Genomic DNA, 19,361 nt, shown 5'->3' on the forward strand with positions numbered 1-19,361 from the left:
TGCAATCCAATTTACGGAAACAAAACGATCATAAGGCAACTGTTATTACAAGTGACTGCTATTGTGCTGATATTGCTCCAGGAGCTGAAAACTCAGGGCTAGGCCTACAACTGGGAACAGATCTAATCTCGCCGGACCTCTAAAAACATAATACAGAAAACTGAATCTGGTTTGACACAGTGGTTATCAGATCTGTGAGGGTATCAAGACAGGAATCAGGATAAGGGACCAAAGAGGACAGATAATGGAGGTATTAAGTGCCATTGTACCTCGACAAGAACAAAATACTCAAGCTTCTTTGAAGCTGCTGTTGCTGGCTGGAACAATGTATTTGCCTCTTGTTTAGACCAGGGGTCTGCAACCTTCACAACCCCAAGAGCCATTTTTGGCCAAAAAAGAAAAAAATCTGTCTGGAAGCTGCAAAACATATTTGGGCCTTATAGTGAAGGTAACACATCCTATTATGTCTAAATGAGTCTTTCAACATTCACATCAAATTAAACTTTATTTATAGAGCATACATTTAATGTAGCACAAAGTGCTATACAACTTAAAAACATAAAAAAAACAATAAAAAAAACATATGGCCCACCCATCCCCACCCCCCAGAACACAAAGAGAAAGACGACTTTGGATAAGAAACATGGCTAAGCACAGACGACTAAAATGAGGAAACGCCATCATGGAGGGCCGTTAGGACCAGGAGCTGATCAAAACTCATAGAAACATCGCTACAGAAATCACCCCGCCCCAGAACATTACTAAAATGTACAAAAGAGCATTCATGTATGTTTAAATTAGGCTGTCAAACGATTAATTTTTAAATCGTGATTAATCACAGAATTTCAATAGTTATTTGTTATCAACTGTATCTTTTAGTCACATTTTGAATTTCATTTTTTGGCATTTCAAAATAGTTATGAAGTCCATATTGACAAGGTAAAACAATTCTTACCAGATTGTCTTGATTAGGAATCAAATGACAGCAAAAAAACTGCAAGTGGGCATGTCTGTAAAGGGGAGACTTGTGGTGCCCACAGAACCCATTTTCAGTCAGATGTCTGTGGAGGTCAGAGGTCAAGGGACTCCTGTTAAATGACCATGCCGTTTTTCCATCGCCAAAATTTAGCCTAACTTTGGTGCGTTATTCAGCATCCTTCCTGAGAAGCTAGTGATGGTTGATACCACTGGATTTCCAGGGGCTTCTAGCTTTAACATGATACCAGTATCATCACTCTAGCTTTAATACTAAGCCTGGTACAGCCTATTAAAGAAAGAAATGTCAGCCAGCGATTAACACAATTTAAAAAACCCCGATGGTTGCTCCACCTCAGCCCGCCCACCTTAAACCAGTCAGAAAAGCAAGAAAAACAATCACTGAACACAGCACATCACTGCCTTTTTCAGAATCTTTTCACAATCCTCATGACATACAAGTCAACTCTGAAAAATAACAATTATGACTTTTTCTTGTCCCAATTGATGAGGTCAAATCCATCTTATCCCTCTTCTGTTCATCCCTAAGGCTTCCCTCCATCGTCTGTCACTCAGCTCCCTCAAGTCATTTCACAGTCTTTCTCCTCTGTCTTCACTTTCTCACTCTTCTCTCTTTTTCTGCTCCTTGTCATAATTCCTCTGAGCTGCTGTCTATCATTACATCTCTCACTTAATGTTTGGGAACGCCTACTCATTAGGATTATTCTCAATGCTTGATGAATCGAGGTAGATTGCAGAAAAAAAGGAACATATTAGCTGCTGTTCCGTCTTCCCTTGGTGGTATAGTTAATCCTGAATAATCACTTTTTGTAAATGATATTGTCTTTTCTGCTACTTCTTTACGTTTACTAATTTTCATTTTGATACATACATGGAAATGTCTGTAAAAGAAAAAAAGGACAAAATGGGGTAAAACATGCAAAAATGTGATAAATATGAAAAAAGATATGTTCATATTTTAAAAATAGACCAGTAGCTGCTTCATGTTGAATCAGAAAACATGTTTCCCCTTTTCTAGTGAGACAATGTGCTCACAAGACTAAATTAGGTTTCATAAGAGAATGTGAACCACTAAATTCTCCTGTATTGAGCAGAACTTCAAATAATCCTTTCATACATTTTTTTTATTGTTTTCATTCTTTCCAATTTGCGGATTGTGCAACCCCAATTTGTGTCCTTCAACTGTCAGAGCAATGTCAGTGGAATTACTGTGAAAGGACATTTTAAAAGCATATGTAATATTCTTTCAGCAGATTCTTTCCAGGCTGTGCATAATATTACACGGCTTTCTGTGAGCGCAATTACATGGACGTGTGCCGGCGACTGAGCCATCCAAAATGAGAACGATTATGGCCGGTCTGACTGGTGGTGCTGGAGACAGAACGGAGGGCAAAAGAGGGACCTTCAGCATTAAGCTTTGCTTATCTCTTCTCCACACTGCTGAGACAAGGGAAAATGTGTTTGTATCATTGCTTCATAAATTAGGAGTATTCAGTGTAAGATAACACTGGTGGTCTCTTTACCGGTAGAATGAAGTGAATTGCCTTCACCAAAGTGTTCCCATTACTTTGTTCAAACTCATTTAGAAGTCAGAGGCCAGCCATTAAGAATAAATATTTCAACCTCAACCTGACTCGCCCAGTCTTGTCCAACTTACAGCCAAAGCGAACTTGTATAATTCCTACTGTATCTCTACAAGGATTCAATTGTACTTTCGCGACAGCTCAGGCTATTTCCAAGGTCTGCCAATCTGCCAAGATATCATATTTCACAGTGTCAGCACCTATCAGGATTAAAAGTCCGCCTGGGCATGATGTCCCCCAAGATGAGACGAGATCGGCAAAGACAGAACTGACAGGTACCTTGGTGGTCCTCCAGGCCTGTGTCTGTGAGGTGTAAAGGAACGTAGGTGTGGATGATTAACCTGAGATAGCATGAGTACCTTGTCATCACCAGGAGGGGGGCAGTACTTGCAATGAAAACAGTATCTCAAGTTTTTGCAATGACTTAGGTATGAAGTTTGCCTTCTCTTTTCTTCATCTTGCTTCCTTATCATCTCTATTGAGGAGTTGCACATGTTCGGTACCAATTGAGCTCTCGCAAGAAAATGGCAACATGTAAAGATTTAAAACAAGACTTTAGCTGGGTGCTGTAGAGCAGTGCTTCTCAGCTAGGGGACTGGTGACCCCCACGGGTCCTTTATTTTTGCACATCTTCCTTCCCCTCTGGGCAGATGACAGGAGGACGACACAGATCAACAGAAAAACATGACTGATACCAGTTTGGATCTGCAGGCAGTCGCTGCTGATGGGATATGATGGTATATCGCGTTCAACATAAGCTTCAGGTTGGTAGCAAGGGTGTGCCTGGCAGGAGAACTAATTAGGCAGCACATGGGGCTCTGCGTGAGCTGGGAGCTCATATATGAATACATCATGTACAAAGAGCAGAAGTTAAGAGTGGGCACAGACCCATGACCATCATGCACATATGCACAGAAACACACGTACATATATGCTGGTACATAGGCATGTTCACTCCCTCACTTACACCCAGACCCTGTTGCGACAGCTCAGCTGCGCTGTGGGCGCCATAAGGGCTGTGACGATGTGAGGCCAAGAAGGCGTTGGAGGCTCCTATCGGGCTCCTTCCTAATGGCAGAGTTGACATTTACCCCAGGAGGCTGTGGGCTGTGACTGCTGCTCCCACAGAAATGATTCAACCTGCTGCGCGGAATATAGTGGATCTATTCTGATGGATGAGGACGGCTACGGTGAAGGACCTGGAGATGTCTGGGGGCTGTGTGTGCATACTGTACCTCATTCTACCAACACGCTGATTGTGACATGACTGTTACTAAAGCCATCTCAAGCCTATGTTGACAGTTACCTCGGAAAGTACATGATGAGGCGAGACAGAACACAGGTATGGTATGTCAGTGGGATCACTAAGTGAGCGTCTTCTATCATATGTTTTGTTGAATCATACATACAAGCACACAACTCCTCCAGAGAGCTCAGCAAAGAGAGAACAGCTGCCTTCACGCAAGCACTCTGAACTGATCAGCTCTGACTGAATCCTGCTCTTGGACTGGCAGTTATGTTACTGCTGGTCACACATTTTTCATTTGTCTAAAAGTTTTTACTATTTTAGAGTGACTATTTTAGTTAAGCACGAAGGAATGAACAGAAACTGCAGGTTTGAGGGGAGTGCCATTAGACCCTGTCTGTGATTGTAGCTTTTTTTCTGTGTCCCCTTTCTGAATACAGAGGTTTTCGCGGGGCCTTGAATGCGGCGCAAGTCCCCTTAGCAGCAGTTTGTTGAGTTTGACCTGTGAGAATTGGGAAAAATAACGTTTTGATCGTCTCACAATCTTTTTGATCAGTTTGTGGTCAGATCGATCAGAGCTGATCAGATTGATGGATTAAAGGAGCAGCTGCTGCAGAGGCAGGGTTCCGTGGGAGCACGGCTGGTTTAATCTAAAGTGGGTTGCAAAAAAGAACAGACAACACTAAAACATATGAATTAACAAATGTTTAAAGTTCACTTTTACTGCACTTGGTGCTGTACACTCTGCAGTGAGATTAAGAGAGACACACAGTTCCAAAAAAATCTAAATGTGGCAGAAAATGCCAATATTGTGGCATTATTTTCATGATCAATTGATCTACTATTTGCTCGATTAATTGCTGAGTTGTTTTGTCTTTAAAAGTAAAAAAAGGTTAAAAAAAAAAAAAAATCCAATACTTGTCTCCCAAAGCCTAAGATAACGTCCTCAAATGTCTTGTTTTGTCCACAACCCAAAGATAATCAGCTTAATGTTATGAAAGAGTAAAGAAACCAGAAAATATTTTCCAACTCAGAAGCTGGAATAAAAAAAAATCTGATTTTTCTTCTTAAAAACAATACTTAAACCAAATAAAAAATTTGTTGGCGATTAGTTTAATCAATTAATTGTTGCAGCTCTAAATGGAAGCTGGTGTCTTGCTTCAGACAAGATAAAAGGCGTGCACAAAAGTTGTGGTGTTTCAGAATCATTTTTTTTGCTACTGAGCCAAATAAAGATGCGTTTGCCTCATTTAACTGTTATACTATTGTGGTCATTTTTTGTGACTCCACTATCTCAGTGTCTGTGGATGTTAGGCACCATTTATGATTGTGCTTTGAGATTACAGTTAAAAATTGCAAATCCATTACTCATAACTGTATACTCAATGCTGGGGCTGCTTGGCCCTCTCTGACGATGCGTAGGCTTAGTCACTAACCTATCTTTATTCATAAGGCCTTTTTTGGGAAAGCTTCCTTCCTACCCTTGTTTCTATATTCATCAGAAATGTGGGCCTTGTTACACTGTAGTCTGAAGACCTGGGATATTTTTCTGCTGACTGTTTTCTTTCTGCAGAAAAACGTAAGGGAATTGGTTACTGGTGAATGGGTTTGGGACAACTGCCAGATGTAGGGGAAATAAATATTTTGGTGACTGTTGAGGCTTTTAGTAACACATTACTCACACATTTTAATTGAGCTATTTCTGCTTCTCTCTGTTCTGCTACCTCCCACTCCTTTTTCTGTTTCACTACATATTAATGCAACTTTATGTTCACTGTATTTTTTTTTAACTAAAAAAGCAACACCACAACTCTTGTAATTCAAACGCAACAAGCTGGCCTCAATCACAATAGTTGGAGGGATACTTTGCTGAATTTTAATTAGCTTTGTATCATGACAATGGTTGTAGTGTGTAAACAGACTGTGGTAAACTTCGCTCCATCTTACCAGCACTAAGATCTCCTTGCTCATCTCCCAACTAATAAAACAATATTACTTTCACATTTTTGTATGCTTGCCACCAAAGACACAAAGAGTGTCTTCAACTCAGACCAAATGCTGATCAAAATGTAAAACTAGCAGAGCCCATCAAATATGAACCAAGATTCAGTTGAAGCATTGTCTATTTTTCACCTTAAACATTTTTTGTGCACTGTTTGGCCGTTATATGAGAACTTGAGAACAAGTGGCTGCCACAGTTTCCTGTATTGTAAAAATGTAGACTGAAAAAACTAATTAGCATTAAACTATAAGCAGTGCTAATAAAGTATGAATTATGATTATGACACATTTTTCTTGCCTAAAATGTCATCGAGATATTCTATCTTACCATTTGACTATAATCCAAGAGTTTTTTTTCAAGCTAGCCGGTACATTGTTTCCTGTGTTGAAACAGCCGAGCTCACATCATGTCACCCACCACTGGGAGTGTTTATTGGTCTGGTGCGGCGCAGTGCATTCTGGTAGTTGTTGGTTTTCTGCCTGCTGAGCAAAAGTGAATGCCACAGTCCTTTTTCCTTATTGTTTTCTCTGGCCGTGTGGCACCAATTTCAAAAGTATTTGTATTTTCCTACTGCACAGACAGCCTAGTTTTGTGAAAAGAACATTTTTGCGGCATTGAAATACTTCTTTTAAAAACTAATATGGCAGGGGAAAACGTGGTTTGAACCCGCCAATTCAACAGTTAGCATACTAAACCGTGTGAGTCCATTCTCCAATAGATATTTCCCTCACTCAAAAATAGACTAATTGTATAACCATCAAACAGATAGTTGTAAACTGTTATCAGTATAAATGACAAAAATGAAAACCTACCAAACTGTGTTTCATTATAGTCATTTGTGGCACAAAGAGTGCATTCTTCTCGAAACCTACTAAAAACAGATTTTTTTTTAAGTCTACCAATTTCCTAATTTCTAAAGATGTTTGTGTTTGTTGTTGTATAAAGCTCACCTTTGCCTCTTAAACTGCAGCTCAGTAATAAAATGTCAATTCAATTTACTTTAATACAGTCAGCATCAATACTGCTTCACAGGAAGCCCTGGGTACATTTATTAGAAACAAAACAATAACATTATTAAAGCAAGTATATTGTATCTTTTTACCGACGCATTTATGGAGGCCTTTTTTGCATTATAAATAGTCAGAGGACTCAGTTTCAGTCAGGGAGAGGAATGGTTCATTTTTCACTATTGTTCTGTGCTTCAATAGCAGCAGCCCTTTGGCCTTGTGTGCTCAGCAAATTTGTTGTTTAACCATCAAACATCAGAGAACAAGACCTTGGATTAGGTTACAAGCCAACATCTCCATGTAGAGGCCCGGGGTTTTTGTGCCAGGAGAACAGAGACAGAACATTAAATGCCAGTGCTGTCCTCAGGAAGGGGACGAGACGACATCCCCGCACACCCGGCTTTCTGCTTCTCTCTTTATATTCCCCCACTGTCACAAAGGCAGCAGCAGTAAATATTGAAGTAAGTTCATAAAAGTATCTTTCAAAGCTAGGGATGAGACAGCTGGTATACCATCAAAGGCAATAAAACATATGGTACAGTGACAGCACATGCATCATCGCCTGCCTGCGCAAGTTACCAATTCCTTCTTTTATTCTGAAAGCTTTTTCTCTTTTGTTTACCCGTGAAAGCAGAGTTCATAAGTCTTTGAATTCCTATGACAATGTCAACACAGAGAGTAAAGGAAATGAAATGGCTCAGAGAGAATCAGATAAAGGAGGACCAAAAAATAAAGAATGGACTACTGCTTTACATATTTTGACATGGTTATTTAGACAGAAGGCATTAGAGGAGTTGAGTGTACAGAAATTTCATGACATATTAACATCCAGGAATGTCATGTTGTTATATTGCAGAACATTTACATAAATACTATCCAATTTAATAAACAGCTTAAAATTACACCCTTCCCTTATGAATGACATCATCTTAACTTACATTCTAGCATTTTAGCAATGGATAACTGTATGTTTTTGGATGTACAATATTTAAAATACCACCTTTAAGGTCAAATGTGTAGGTTTGGTTTTTAGTTGCTCTTAAACAAAAAAAATCTATAATCTATTCCCTGCTTTGCTTTACACTGATATCATCTTGCAAACAACAAATCATTCAATTCCTCTCACTGATGCCTTCATCCAACACTACTTACAATAAGTGCATTGAACCACATGGCCACTACAACCCCTCAAAAGTGCAAGCATCATGCAAGGGCATCTACCTTATCAAATGTGGTGATCTACTGGTTATCATGCTTTCCATAATAAACGCATGATACATGAAAAAAGGCAACAAAAATGTCTATATGAATAATGCTTTAACCCTTTAACAGGCTATAGTTTCCTCGATAATTTTGTAATATTATAATGAAAATGTTGGACAAAAAATTAAAAAAACTATTCTCAACATTATCAACAAACATTTGGCTTTGTTCATACTGCCAGCCTAAATCTGAGTTCTGGCACATCCACAATGTATCCAGATTGGTTTTAAGAAAGTCTTGACAGCAAAAAAAAAAAAAAAGCTAATTTTGCAAATTGGATCCACACCACATTTTGAGGTAATCTGAAATGTAATTTTAGTTGAATTGGATTGGATTCAAATTGGATACAGATGTGTCTCAGTCTGGGCACTCTGGTTGCTCAAATCAGATTTCAAAGTGTCTTTGATTACGGCACAAAACATCAACGTCAAATCCAAAGTGACTGAAGTGCTGAGCCGAATCCGTGCTGCTACTAGCAAAGCGCTCAAGAGGACAACATGAGGAACACCAGTCCGTGGATAGACATAGAAATACATTGAAATAAATAACTGCAACTTCCCAGCCTGATTGTTTGGAGGGTCACATGATAGACTGCCATTTGAGAGCTGCGTCACCAGCACTGCTACTCAGTTACTGACACACAAATCCAATCTGATCACTTGCAAATACCAGAGTGGACAGTCGGGTGACAACCAAAACTTTATGCCATCATGGCACTGGTTCCTACATGTGTGGTACCAACCCGACTGAATCATGATGCAGATTTTGGTGCCTCATTTCAGTGCCAGATTACGTGTGTAGCGAGTGTGCAGCCAAGAGATAAAGAGAGGGCATGTGTGTGCTGGATAACGGTGACAGGGAGGCTGCAGTGACCGGAGTAGAGAGGATGAAGTTAAACATGGCTGTGCAAAGTGTATTTAAACTGGTAAGAGGTAGTATATTCAATTTCAGGTTCAACTTTGCCTTTGCAGTTACAAAAAGACTTCCTTTCTTTATTGTTGACTGTTTGTACTTTATTTGGGAAAAAGAATTCATTTAGGCACTGTTACCATATAATTATTGTTTTGTCATAGGTATCATTTAAAAAACAAACAAAATACCCAGCCCTAGTGGACAGTCTGTCTTTAAGATCTGCTTTGGGAAAAAAAAATCTGATTTGCATGCATTCTGAAAAGAATGTTTTCACAGGGCACAGAAGTCTGCAAATCACTCACTACTTCTGACAAAGCTTAATTACTGAGAGTGCCTGGTAATACTGACGGCGACTCAGATGAGCAATACTAACCTCTCAGAGTGTCTCTCATCTGGATTTTGGTGGCTGGCCAGTAAGAGAACAATGTTTAAAGAGATTTACATAATTGAATCAAACTGAAACAAACGTATAATTCTGAAAAGTGAGGAGGACATATCCCCGCAACTCAAAGTGGAAATTAAGCCATTTTTTCAAGGAACATATTTGATTGACTGACCTGCTAACTCCACAAAAGTCCAAGTTCTTTGCTGATAGTTTCCAGGTCTGGCCCATTTCATTTGTGAAATGTTTACTTTAATTTGTCTGATTTTGTAATTGGTTCTGATTCATGCATTTATTTATTTTTACTTTTGAATTCAATTTGAGGTCACAAATGTGTTGATTCTACTTAAAGTCCATTTTGGAGGCTGTAGTTTGTGCTGCTATTTTATTTTCCCCGGGTGAATCTGGATGAAATAGACAGTCAAGCGGATCAAGGGATGCCAAGTCAGAAAGACAAACAGATAGATGGATAAGTAGATGGGTAGACAAACATAGAGAGAGAGAGACAGATACTGCTTGAAAGAGAAATGTAGCGCCCAACACACTAAGCATGCTACTCTGTGACTGCAAAAGTGTGCATATGTAAAGGGTGAGTGTTTTGGCCTCAGTGTATTAACTGCGGCATGGCCATAATTCAGAGCAGCTTGTCCTCATTAAGACTTAGCTGTCCCTCCCACTGATGCGCCTTACTCTGAGGGCAGCTTAGTGCTTTCATCCCCATTTTGATATGGACCTCAGCCCTGTCTCCTGAGTACCAGGGACTGCGGCGGTGATGTTGATGGCAGCGCCACCCACCTCTCCTGGGACCTCTCGTAACCCTAAACATAGGCTGGGTGGCATGAGGTCAGCTGCCTGCTGTGCTAACATCCAAAGGTTACTGTCACTCACTCTGTCCAAACACTACCCTCAAATACCATGATAAATCCACATTAGGACTGGTATGGCCAATTGCATTTTCATCAATGCAACGGTTGGCTTGGTTGTGCCACAATAAAGTGGTCTGAAATTACATTCACTGCAAAGTCTGCTTTAAATATGTCTCATTCTAATCATGCGTGATCATTTACAGGGTTTACATATAGTACTTGAATTGGAAGCACGTGCCAAAAACTGCAGTTCTTTGAATGGCCACTTGAGGCTGACCCCAAAAGTGACTTAATCCCCACTCTCACAGGAAACTAAAGGCTGCCTCTTGGATGAAATTCCAGTGTTTATCTGACCAATCCACCTCCGCTCCTGCCCAACCTATGTATACCTTCTTGCTCTTTATAATACAGCAGTTCCTTAAAACATCAAAAAAATGCTCTCACCCACCGCGTTTAATTCTGCCGATAAAGGGTGTCTCTGTGTTTCATTACCTGACGTTGAGGGCAGCTGACCAAGCGTCGGTATTAAGCCCTGTATATACTGTATGATTTTGGGCTGTCTCAGAAATTAGAGAGAGAAATGTTGCAATATCTTTGGTTGTTGCTCAAAAAAAGGTGGTCCTACGGCACAGACTGAGAGAGGTTTGAGGATGGCCATTGTCGCAATCTTGCGATCAAAGACAGTATAGGATAAAATTCTGACAGTGTCAGAAATATGGGATGACCATCTCACTGTGTGACTGCTGCTATGACCTACGTCTATTGACCAACCAACAGAAACGCAGCATGAAATGACGCACTCATCAATGCAACTAGTGAATGCTAAATGCTAGCAGATGCTAAGATTTACTTCCAGCTCCCGTTGTAAAATTGAGAAGTGTACATGGATGACGTACGCTGACAACAATTTGTTCTTGGGTATTGATGTCAATGGGTGTACATCGTAGCCTGCGATTCAGTAGGCGTTGTCATCATACAGTCTAAATACATGTTGCACAGTGTAGCTTCCAATTAACTTATGGGATTTCTAAAATCTCAGTCTGTAGGAGGCTTTAGACAAGATGGGGGTGAGACCAGATTGGTAGGCTTCAAATTGGACATCCACAAACCAGTGGGTGATGTTACATTGGCTATGTCCACTATTGTTGTACAATCTATGGTTGGGAGTTATGTAATTTTCCATTTTTTTGGTGGACAGAACTGTTGACACGCCTCACGGCAGAACATCTTGGTTTCTCCCCAACCAGCAGTTTCATCAGGGGGGCAGCATCTTTCACCTGCAGGTTAAACCTTTGAAGGGATGAGCCAAATTCTGAGCTTCCATGTTGAGATTGCTATCAGTTCAGTTCTGACTTCCAGGGCACTGTCTATCCGGTTACAGCATGAAATGAAAACAGACTTTAACCAAGACCTTAAGTTTCTTTAGTTCCTCCCCACAAATGTGTCAATTTCACCCCCACATCAGGATAAAAGATCATACAGTGAGGAGCTAGCAGATTTACTGTTTGCACCATTAAGTCCTCTGACGTGATGTGGATGTCAACTGCCATTCTTTTGGCCATCAAATAAGAAAAGCGTGTTGAAACAATTCTCAGTCATGCAGGTTACAATATTTACATGTATTAAGTCAAAGGCAACTGAGATTCTTTGGTGCTATTAAATCAAGACTTTTGGTTGGTGTTGAGGGTTTATGTACTATCTGAGAGCAGATAGATCTATACTCAACAAATGATTGTTTACAAGATAAAAGAGGCATCACTCTGTAAAATGACTGTAAAATCACTACATGATGGGGTGGGGGAAAAAATACAGCATAGTATTGCAATATATGCGTGGCAATATTGTATTGATACAGAGGCACTGAATTTCTTTTATTATTTAAATGATTGATTTGTAATTTATAATCCATTTATTTAAGAAGGGACATTGCACATTTAAATAAATGTAAATGCACTCGAGTTATCTGGGGAGCTAGTTTTCATCGGTAGTCCCTTGCTTGATGTTGATAGGCATCCTTGATATTGCAAATACAAATTTAACTTTTGGTGGCCTACTAGGTAATAAAATCAATAGCTTTTATAGCCAACTAGATACATTTTGCTGCAAGAAAAATGACTGATGTGAAATGAACAGACTGAAAACTTGATCTTATTAGATAAAACAGCTGATTATAAAGTTTTCCTTTTGGGACATAATTTACAGTTGACAACAGGTAATATATTGCAATATATGTTATGGCATTACTGAGCACATTGCAAAACATATAAAATTGTGGACCAGAAGCAAACGCTATGCCTCTGCAACTGGGCTGTCCGAAAATCAGTGGTAAAAGCCATGTAAGCATAGTGCAAAGTGAAAATGATGAGTTTGCCAGTGGGGTACTAACATGCATGAGTGGCCTGACCCGCTTGACACAACAAACAACATAAAGATGGTAGCGTTACCTTATACTTTGCTCAGGATGCCATTACTCCACTATATCTTTGCATAACAAATAGTGGTTTGCTATTATATTAATGCTCTGAATGACACATTAAGAACCTTTAAATGACTTAGGCCAAAAACAAACTCGATCAGGACAACACTAATTATTAACAAAACTGACTGATGTCAACATCCCACAGTTTACAGACCAATTTTCAACATCACATGGATCAACACAGAACCAAGATCCACAGCTGTAAATGTGTGCACAGATAGTTTCTCCATGCAATCCAGGATTATTGCCGACATTTCAGGTGGGCTCACCTTCAGTTTACAAACAGATTTTGATAAATCTGCCAAACCTTTAATCTTTTTACAATCTGTCTGATTCTCTGACTGCTCTTTTTTTTTTTGCCTTGTCCGACTTCATTTTACTTCTGTGATCTTGTTTCCAGATCTCAGCAAATACTTTGGTGAGTAAAACATTATTGTAACTGATAGTTACATGATCATATGTTATATGATCCCAGATGACCAACATTAAAAATCCATTGAGTTTGTCAAGACCTTTGTTATTTTACAAGGAGACAATAGCACTCAAACTTAGCTGATGTCATTCAAATGACATACTCAACCTCACAGTCTGTTCACGAAAAATGGGAGATATCTAGTACTTCATAAAGGCTCTGATGTTCATCCAGGATTCAAAGAATCAATCTGTTAAATCTGAAAAGACTAGAATTGCAAAGAAAATTATTATATAGTAAGACAGCGAAAACAGAAGCAAAATAGCTTTAGGAAAACTATATAACAGGAGCTAATGAAGGGAAACCGTGAGAACCATCTTCTCTGCAACAGTCAGCGGGAGAAATCATATGAAAAATACAGAGGGACGAGCGATAGAACACGGGGTATGAAGACAGTGAGAAAAGCAATTAGTGTCCGCTAATTGCTCTCATTAGAAGAGATGGGGCCGATTTTGCAGACTCTGTGATGGACAGTAACAATTCAAACACATAAATGTGGACTGAGTGGGTGTGCAGTTTAAAAGCCATGCAGCAAACGGTGGTAGCTCTCAGTCTGATAGCAGCAGCACTGATAAGACCAGACCCTATCATCAAAACTTCCCTCTGTCATCTTTCTGCTGATAAAAAAAGCAGATATGACTTAAAGAGAGTGATAGAAAGATAAAGCCATAGAAGTCTGATACAGCTGGAGAAAAGATGGACAAAATGGTGGAGAAAGAAGAGAAGATGGATAAAAGAGTTGAGGCAAAAGAGAAGGACAGCCTCCTGTCCATCACTTCTTTGAGCAAGAAGTTTTATACCATATAAATTCATGGCATAGCAAAGCACATGTAGGCAAGAAGAGCATAAAATATACAGGAAAACTGATGTGGTCCAGCTTCCCTGTGTGAAATCAAATATCTAGTCAGCCTTGGAAGTTTGTGTCAGTCCTGCCACTCTTGTGCATCACATAATTATTTTAGTGTTGACGAAACACCTGTGAAAAGAATCCATTCTGGTTGTTAAAGGATAGCCATTTTCCTTGTGAAAACACTTGGCAGGCAGAGGTCCTGAGAAACAGAGGTAGGGATGGAAATCAAGGATCTGGTTCCAAATTGTCCGATCCATCGGAATTGTATGCCGAGCTTAAGAATTCCTTTCAAAGATGTCATCATGTTTTTCTGAGATTTTCAGTGACGCAAAACACACGCATCAACAATGCGGGAAACTTGCAATATGGAACCCGGTCTCACTCCTAACTTGTCAAATACTGAGGCTTGGTCAGTGGCCCTCTGCCTTAGATACTGATGCAGAGGCACCGTTTAGCAGCGCTACAAGGTGCACCAGACAATGGCATTTTTTGATGCCCTGAGCAGAAGGAGCAGGAAGGTCTGCATAAAGCGGGGACGAGGTGAGGTAGATGGATCAACATAACTGCAGAATTTCAGTGTTGTAGGGCTGCCCCTTTAAAGTCGGAGACTCGAATGATCTAGTCAGAGACCTCTCAGTCGACTGAGATCGCCTCAAGTCGATCAATCGTTTTGTTTTTTCAGTTTGTTTGGTTTTATTTTTTTTTTTGCTGGTCAGTATGCTGCATTGTGTGCTTCTGGGGACATTTTGGTCCCCAGATTTTGCTGCAGAGTGAGCACTCATGACTTTCATGCTACTCTTTGAACTGCGGACATGCAGGCAGTGAGTGACATCAGGAGACAGATACTTGGCACAGAGGGACAGAGAGACTACTCATCTGCTTAGAAGTGTTGAGATTACAGCTAACAGCAAGTTAATATGCTGCTGTCTCTGGCTTTTCTTTGATATCTAGTGTTGCCAAAATTGTTGTAGCACATTTCCGGCCCTTTGTTAGCACCCTTAGCTTTTCTGCTATATTAAGCGAATGCAGCTGTCACATTGAACATCCCACTGAACCTGCTCAGACTTTAAAACTTTGGACAACCAAACGAATCGTTGAAAATTCGTATTGAACAGCAAAATCCGATTCGACTGACATAATTCTGAGTCAAGTACGTCCCTAGACGTATGTGATGTATGTAACATGATGTTACAGCATGCTAGTCAGAAAATTCCTTAAGTCAAACCATGAAGTTTTTTTCTAAATCTTAACACGTACTGTTATTACCTAAACCTTAACAAGTAAACCTAAAATACATTTTTTTAAATCTATGTTTTAAGTGTATTTTGAAAAGAGACTAAGCATGTAATGAGCGTTAATTTAGACACCATCCCTGAACGTCCCAAACCGATGCTGGAGTGGCGTCTTCTGACAAGTTGGGAGTTGGAACGTGCTGGCAATATGAAGGAGTCGTGGCGGAGAGGAAGAAACGGTCCAAAGCGTGGGTTTATTTCACAAAGATGATAACGGTGCTTCTTGTAATGTCTGTAAAATGTTAATTTTGAGTGAGGATAGAAACAGCAGCACTATGCTGAAAACATCTTTCTATACAACATGAGCTTTCATTCCAGCACATCTGCTATTAGGGGTATATATCCCATGTTATAATAACATAAGCACCATGCAGGCATGCTAATCAGATTTTTAATTTGACTAGGAAAACCGAGATGAAAATGAACGCTGTACAAATGTACTCCCATCTCATCCATTTTAGATAATGACAGACTGTTGCTACAGCCAACATAACTTGCCCATCAGCTTCCCTTTTCACGCTTGCTGCACAGAGAGGGAAAATGAGTGAAAAAGGGGAAACGACTCACAACACTGCGTTGACGCTGAAAACCTGTCGCCCTATGTTTTATTCACACACAGAGTTGACCAGGAAGCAGTAAGGGAATTGATTAAGATTTAGCAGAAAATGGCACTGGCATCAGTAAAATCTTATTAATTCCCAACCCTAAACAGAGGCCTACTGAAAAAGACCACAGAGACACAAATCAGGGAGAAAAATGCTTCATAACTGCCCTTGCATAAATGTTTTTAAAAATGCATTTCTTTTAACTACGCACAAATGGTTCTAAGCACACGGTGTAGGCCAAACCCAAGTGTAGCATAAAAGAGCACATTAATGCTGAAGCACTTCTCGCTGCAGGATGAAAAGAAAGAACTTTGTGGTGTCTGTGTGACAGAGTGCTGGTGTGCAATAGGGCATACGCAGACTGAAACAAGATGTAATTAACAAGAATAATATCTCTTCCCTCCTCCAACTGTGAGCAAGGGAAGCTGTGATATCTGCTCTGTCCTGAAACAGTGTAATCGTGTCTCATTTTCAGCTGAATCCCTGATTGAGTCAAAGGCGGGACATCACGATAAAGCCCCGGCTCCTAATGAGTACAGAGTAGCCGCGGCAGTTAGAGTTCGTACTCTGCTGGCTTGACTTCTTCACCTGCTTCTTACTCACAGACTCTCAAATAACTTGAGTGCTCGAAATCACCACCTTACCTCTCGATGATGTCGGCGATGACACAGGCAAACATCTGCAGGCCCTCTGGAAGCTGCAGAGCCACTGGAGAGAGTGGAAAAAGGCAAATAAAAAAAGTTACATACTTGACAGCAACATGTTATTTAATAAATCCTGGACAGCACAGTTATACATAGTCTCTGCTACTGGTTCAGAGTGCTGCGCTGACAGCAAATAGTGACATTTCAGGGTAATTTCCCTTCTGCCACGGTAGTACTATTGGTTTATTTTAGCAAGTGATGGGGTGTTGGAAATATAGTCCAAACCAATCACCGCAGGTCTATCTCTACAGCTCAGGGCTTGTATGGAACCATTAAACTCTCTCTTTTTCCTGTCTGTCTCCACGCCTGCCACTGGCTCTGTGAGACACATATTCGCTCTCTTTGCTACTGAAACACATAAACTCCCCCCGAATTCCCTGGCTTCACAAAAGATGCTGTAATTTAATGTGTAAAAAAAACGACTGATGGGGTTGCTGTAAAATTGAAATCAAGCAACCAATTAATAACCACAGGTCCTGCTGATGGTGTTGCATGCTGACAGGAGACCTACTAACTTACTGAAGTGTGACACCAATGGAGATGAACCAATGAGAAAACCTCGTTTGGGGCTGGATTTACTAAGTGGTTTGCGCATCTTTTCAGACTCACTCTGCATACAGACACGGGAATGTCTTTTTTATTTTTAGTGTTTTTTTATAGGCAGAAGCATCCTGAACATCTCAACTTCACCCTGCCTGCAATCAGAGAAGTGCGCCCCTTTCCATTATACATATTCCATCAAAGAAAAATCACTCAAATGACGACTGAAGATGTCAAGTGAGAGAGCACATCCTGCTGGATTTGCTGCTAATTTAAAACAGGGATCAGTACTGCATGAGAGACTCTCCCCCTCTAAAAAGCAGGTGCAGGTTTATTAAAGGAAGGTTTTAGTGAGTGAAGCAAATTGAACTAATGTGTTTCCTTTGGAATCTTCATAAAAAATGAAAGTGCGAGCTTCACAGTTCTATTTACGTCGACAGCTACAGAAAATAAATTTGGCATTGTGTTCCATGGTGTGGACGGTTATTCAGGGAAGATAACTATAACAATGTCAGTACACTACAAAATTCCTACTACATGATTTTGACTGATTCCATGATTTTTCCAGGCCTGAAAAAATGTGATGTGTAATATTTAATCACTTATCCAGGTTTTCAATAAACATAAGAACCCTGATTTTAACATTTCTTTTCTTTTCTGCGCTTCTTTCTCTCTCCTGGGGTTGTGTTCTTTCTACAGGATTCAATCAGTTTGGGGTGGTGGTGGATTCTTTAACATAACTTCATGTGCTTTGATTTTATTTTAATTGTATGACTTTTACTTAACACCAATCAAATGTTTGGGCTCTCTCGTCGCAGTCAAAGTGAACTGCACCTTTTAAGCTTTTCTTTCAGCATGATATCACTTTTTTATTGGAATTCAAAGTAGATGATAATCTGAATGTCCTCTGGGAATTTCTTTAAAGAAATTTCTTGGTGGCTCTCGCATCAAAGATCCTATATTATTTGGCGTTCACAAATCCATGATTTGATATACATTAGCCCTGCCTTCTCCTCATCAAATAAACATGACAACATCTTGACTAATACGATATTGATGATGTCAGGTATAGCTCCGCAAGGAATTACACAGGAATCAGAGCATGAAGTGGAGGAGAAGGGAAAAGACAAGAGTGACAGAGGAGATTATTAAATATGGCCCTGTATCATGGCACACCATGCTAAAATTACAATTATACTTTCCCAATTTTACATTCAACATCATTTTGGACAGCGATATTAAAAATGTACAGAGTGAAACCATTTGTAGCAATTCGGCCCTAATTAATGACTATTTCATTCCCAATTAATTCGGCAATAATTTTCTCAATGAACTGATTGCTCTCTTGGTCTATAAAATATCGCAAAATGGTGAAAAATGATTTCCCAGAGGCCCGAGTGACATATTTAAATTTCTTGTTGCAAATGTCTGACAGTCCAAAACCATGAGAGACTCAATTTTTGGCGATATAAAGAGAGAAAAGCTGGAATTCCTCATATCTCAGAGGCTGGAAGCAGAAAATATTTTGCAATTTTTTTTTGACAAATACATCAACTTGTCGAAGGACCCTGAGATTATTTTTTTGATTAATCCACTATTCAGCCATTAACAAATATGCTTATTAAAAAAAAAATGCTTTTAATATTTAAAATTTAATTTCAGTACCAATGTTTTGGCCAAATTAGTAGAAGAGTAGTAGAAATATGAACATCATTTGATTTGCATAACGGTCACTGAAATAAATAAAAAATGTTTATCTGAATTGGCAACAGGAGACTCCTCTCTGGAATTTATTTCACATTTTTTTAAGAGAAAGGAATTTGTTATTTTCAATGAGAAGTAAAAACTAATGTTTTTAACAAACTAAATTCCAGTTCTGGGATATTTTTGTTATGAACTACATTGCATTTTATCAGAATTTTAATTGCACGTTTTTGTGTTTTTGTCTGTTTGTCATTGTGCAAAATACAGGTGTTCTGTTGTTCAGTGGATCGTATCATAATGCGCTGTCAGCAGGTCCTCCTGTCAGCAGCCTTTCATCCTTTGTGAAGCAGTAATTTATGCACGTTTCATGCAGACTTGATATGATTACAAACACGCATTCACAAGGTGTCGACCAGTTCAGCGTGCACTCCCATCCACCCTGTCAGGCGCACGACACA

The 19,361-nt window shown here is 39.7% G+C and overlaps 1 protein-coding gene across 3 annotated transcripts in view; it reads right to left on the bottom strand.

Annotated features, from left to right (window-relative positions):
- dph1 (diphthamide biosynthesis 1) overlaps positions 1-19,361 on the bottom strand; it is a 207,580-nt gene that overhangs the window by 49,600 nt on the left and 138,619 nt on the right. For all 3 annotated transcript variants that reach the window (XM_088079073.1, XM_088079074.1, XM_088079072.1), the window contains one exon: positions 16,600-16,663. In XM_088079073.1, coding sequence (XP_087935199.1) covers positions 16,600-16,634 — 35 coding nt within the window. In that variant the 5' untranslated portion in view covers positions 16,635-16,663. The remainder of the gene's footprint in view (positions 1-16,599; positions 16,664-19,361) is intronic.

This window comes from Plectropomus leopardus, chromosome 6 (assembly GCF_026936395.1).
Source record: "Plectropomus leopardus strain MGB_pleo_1.0 chromosome 6, ASM2693639v1, whole genome shotgun sequence".
Classification (NCBI taxonomy): domain Eukaryota; kingdom Metazoa; phylum Chordata; class Actinopteri; order Perciformes; family Serranidae; genus Plectropomus; species Plectropomus leopardus.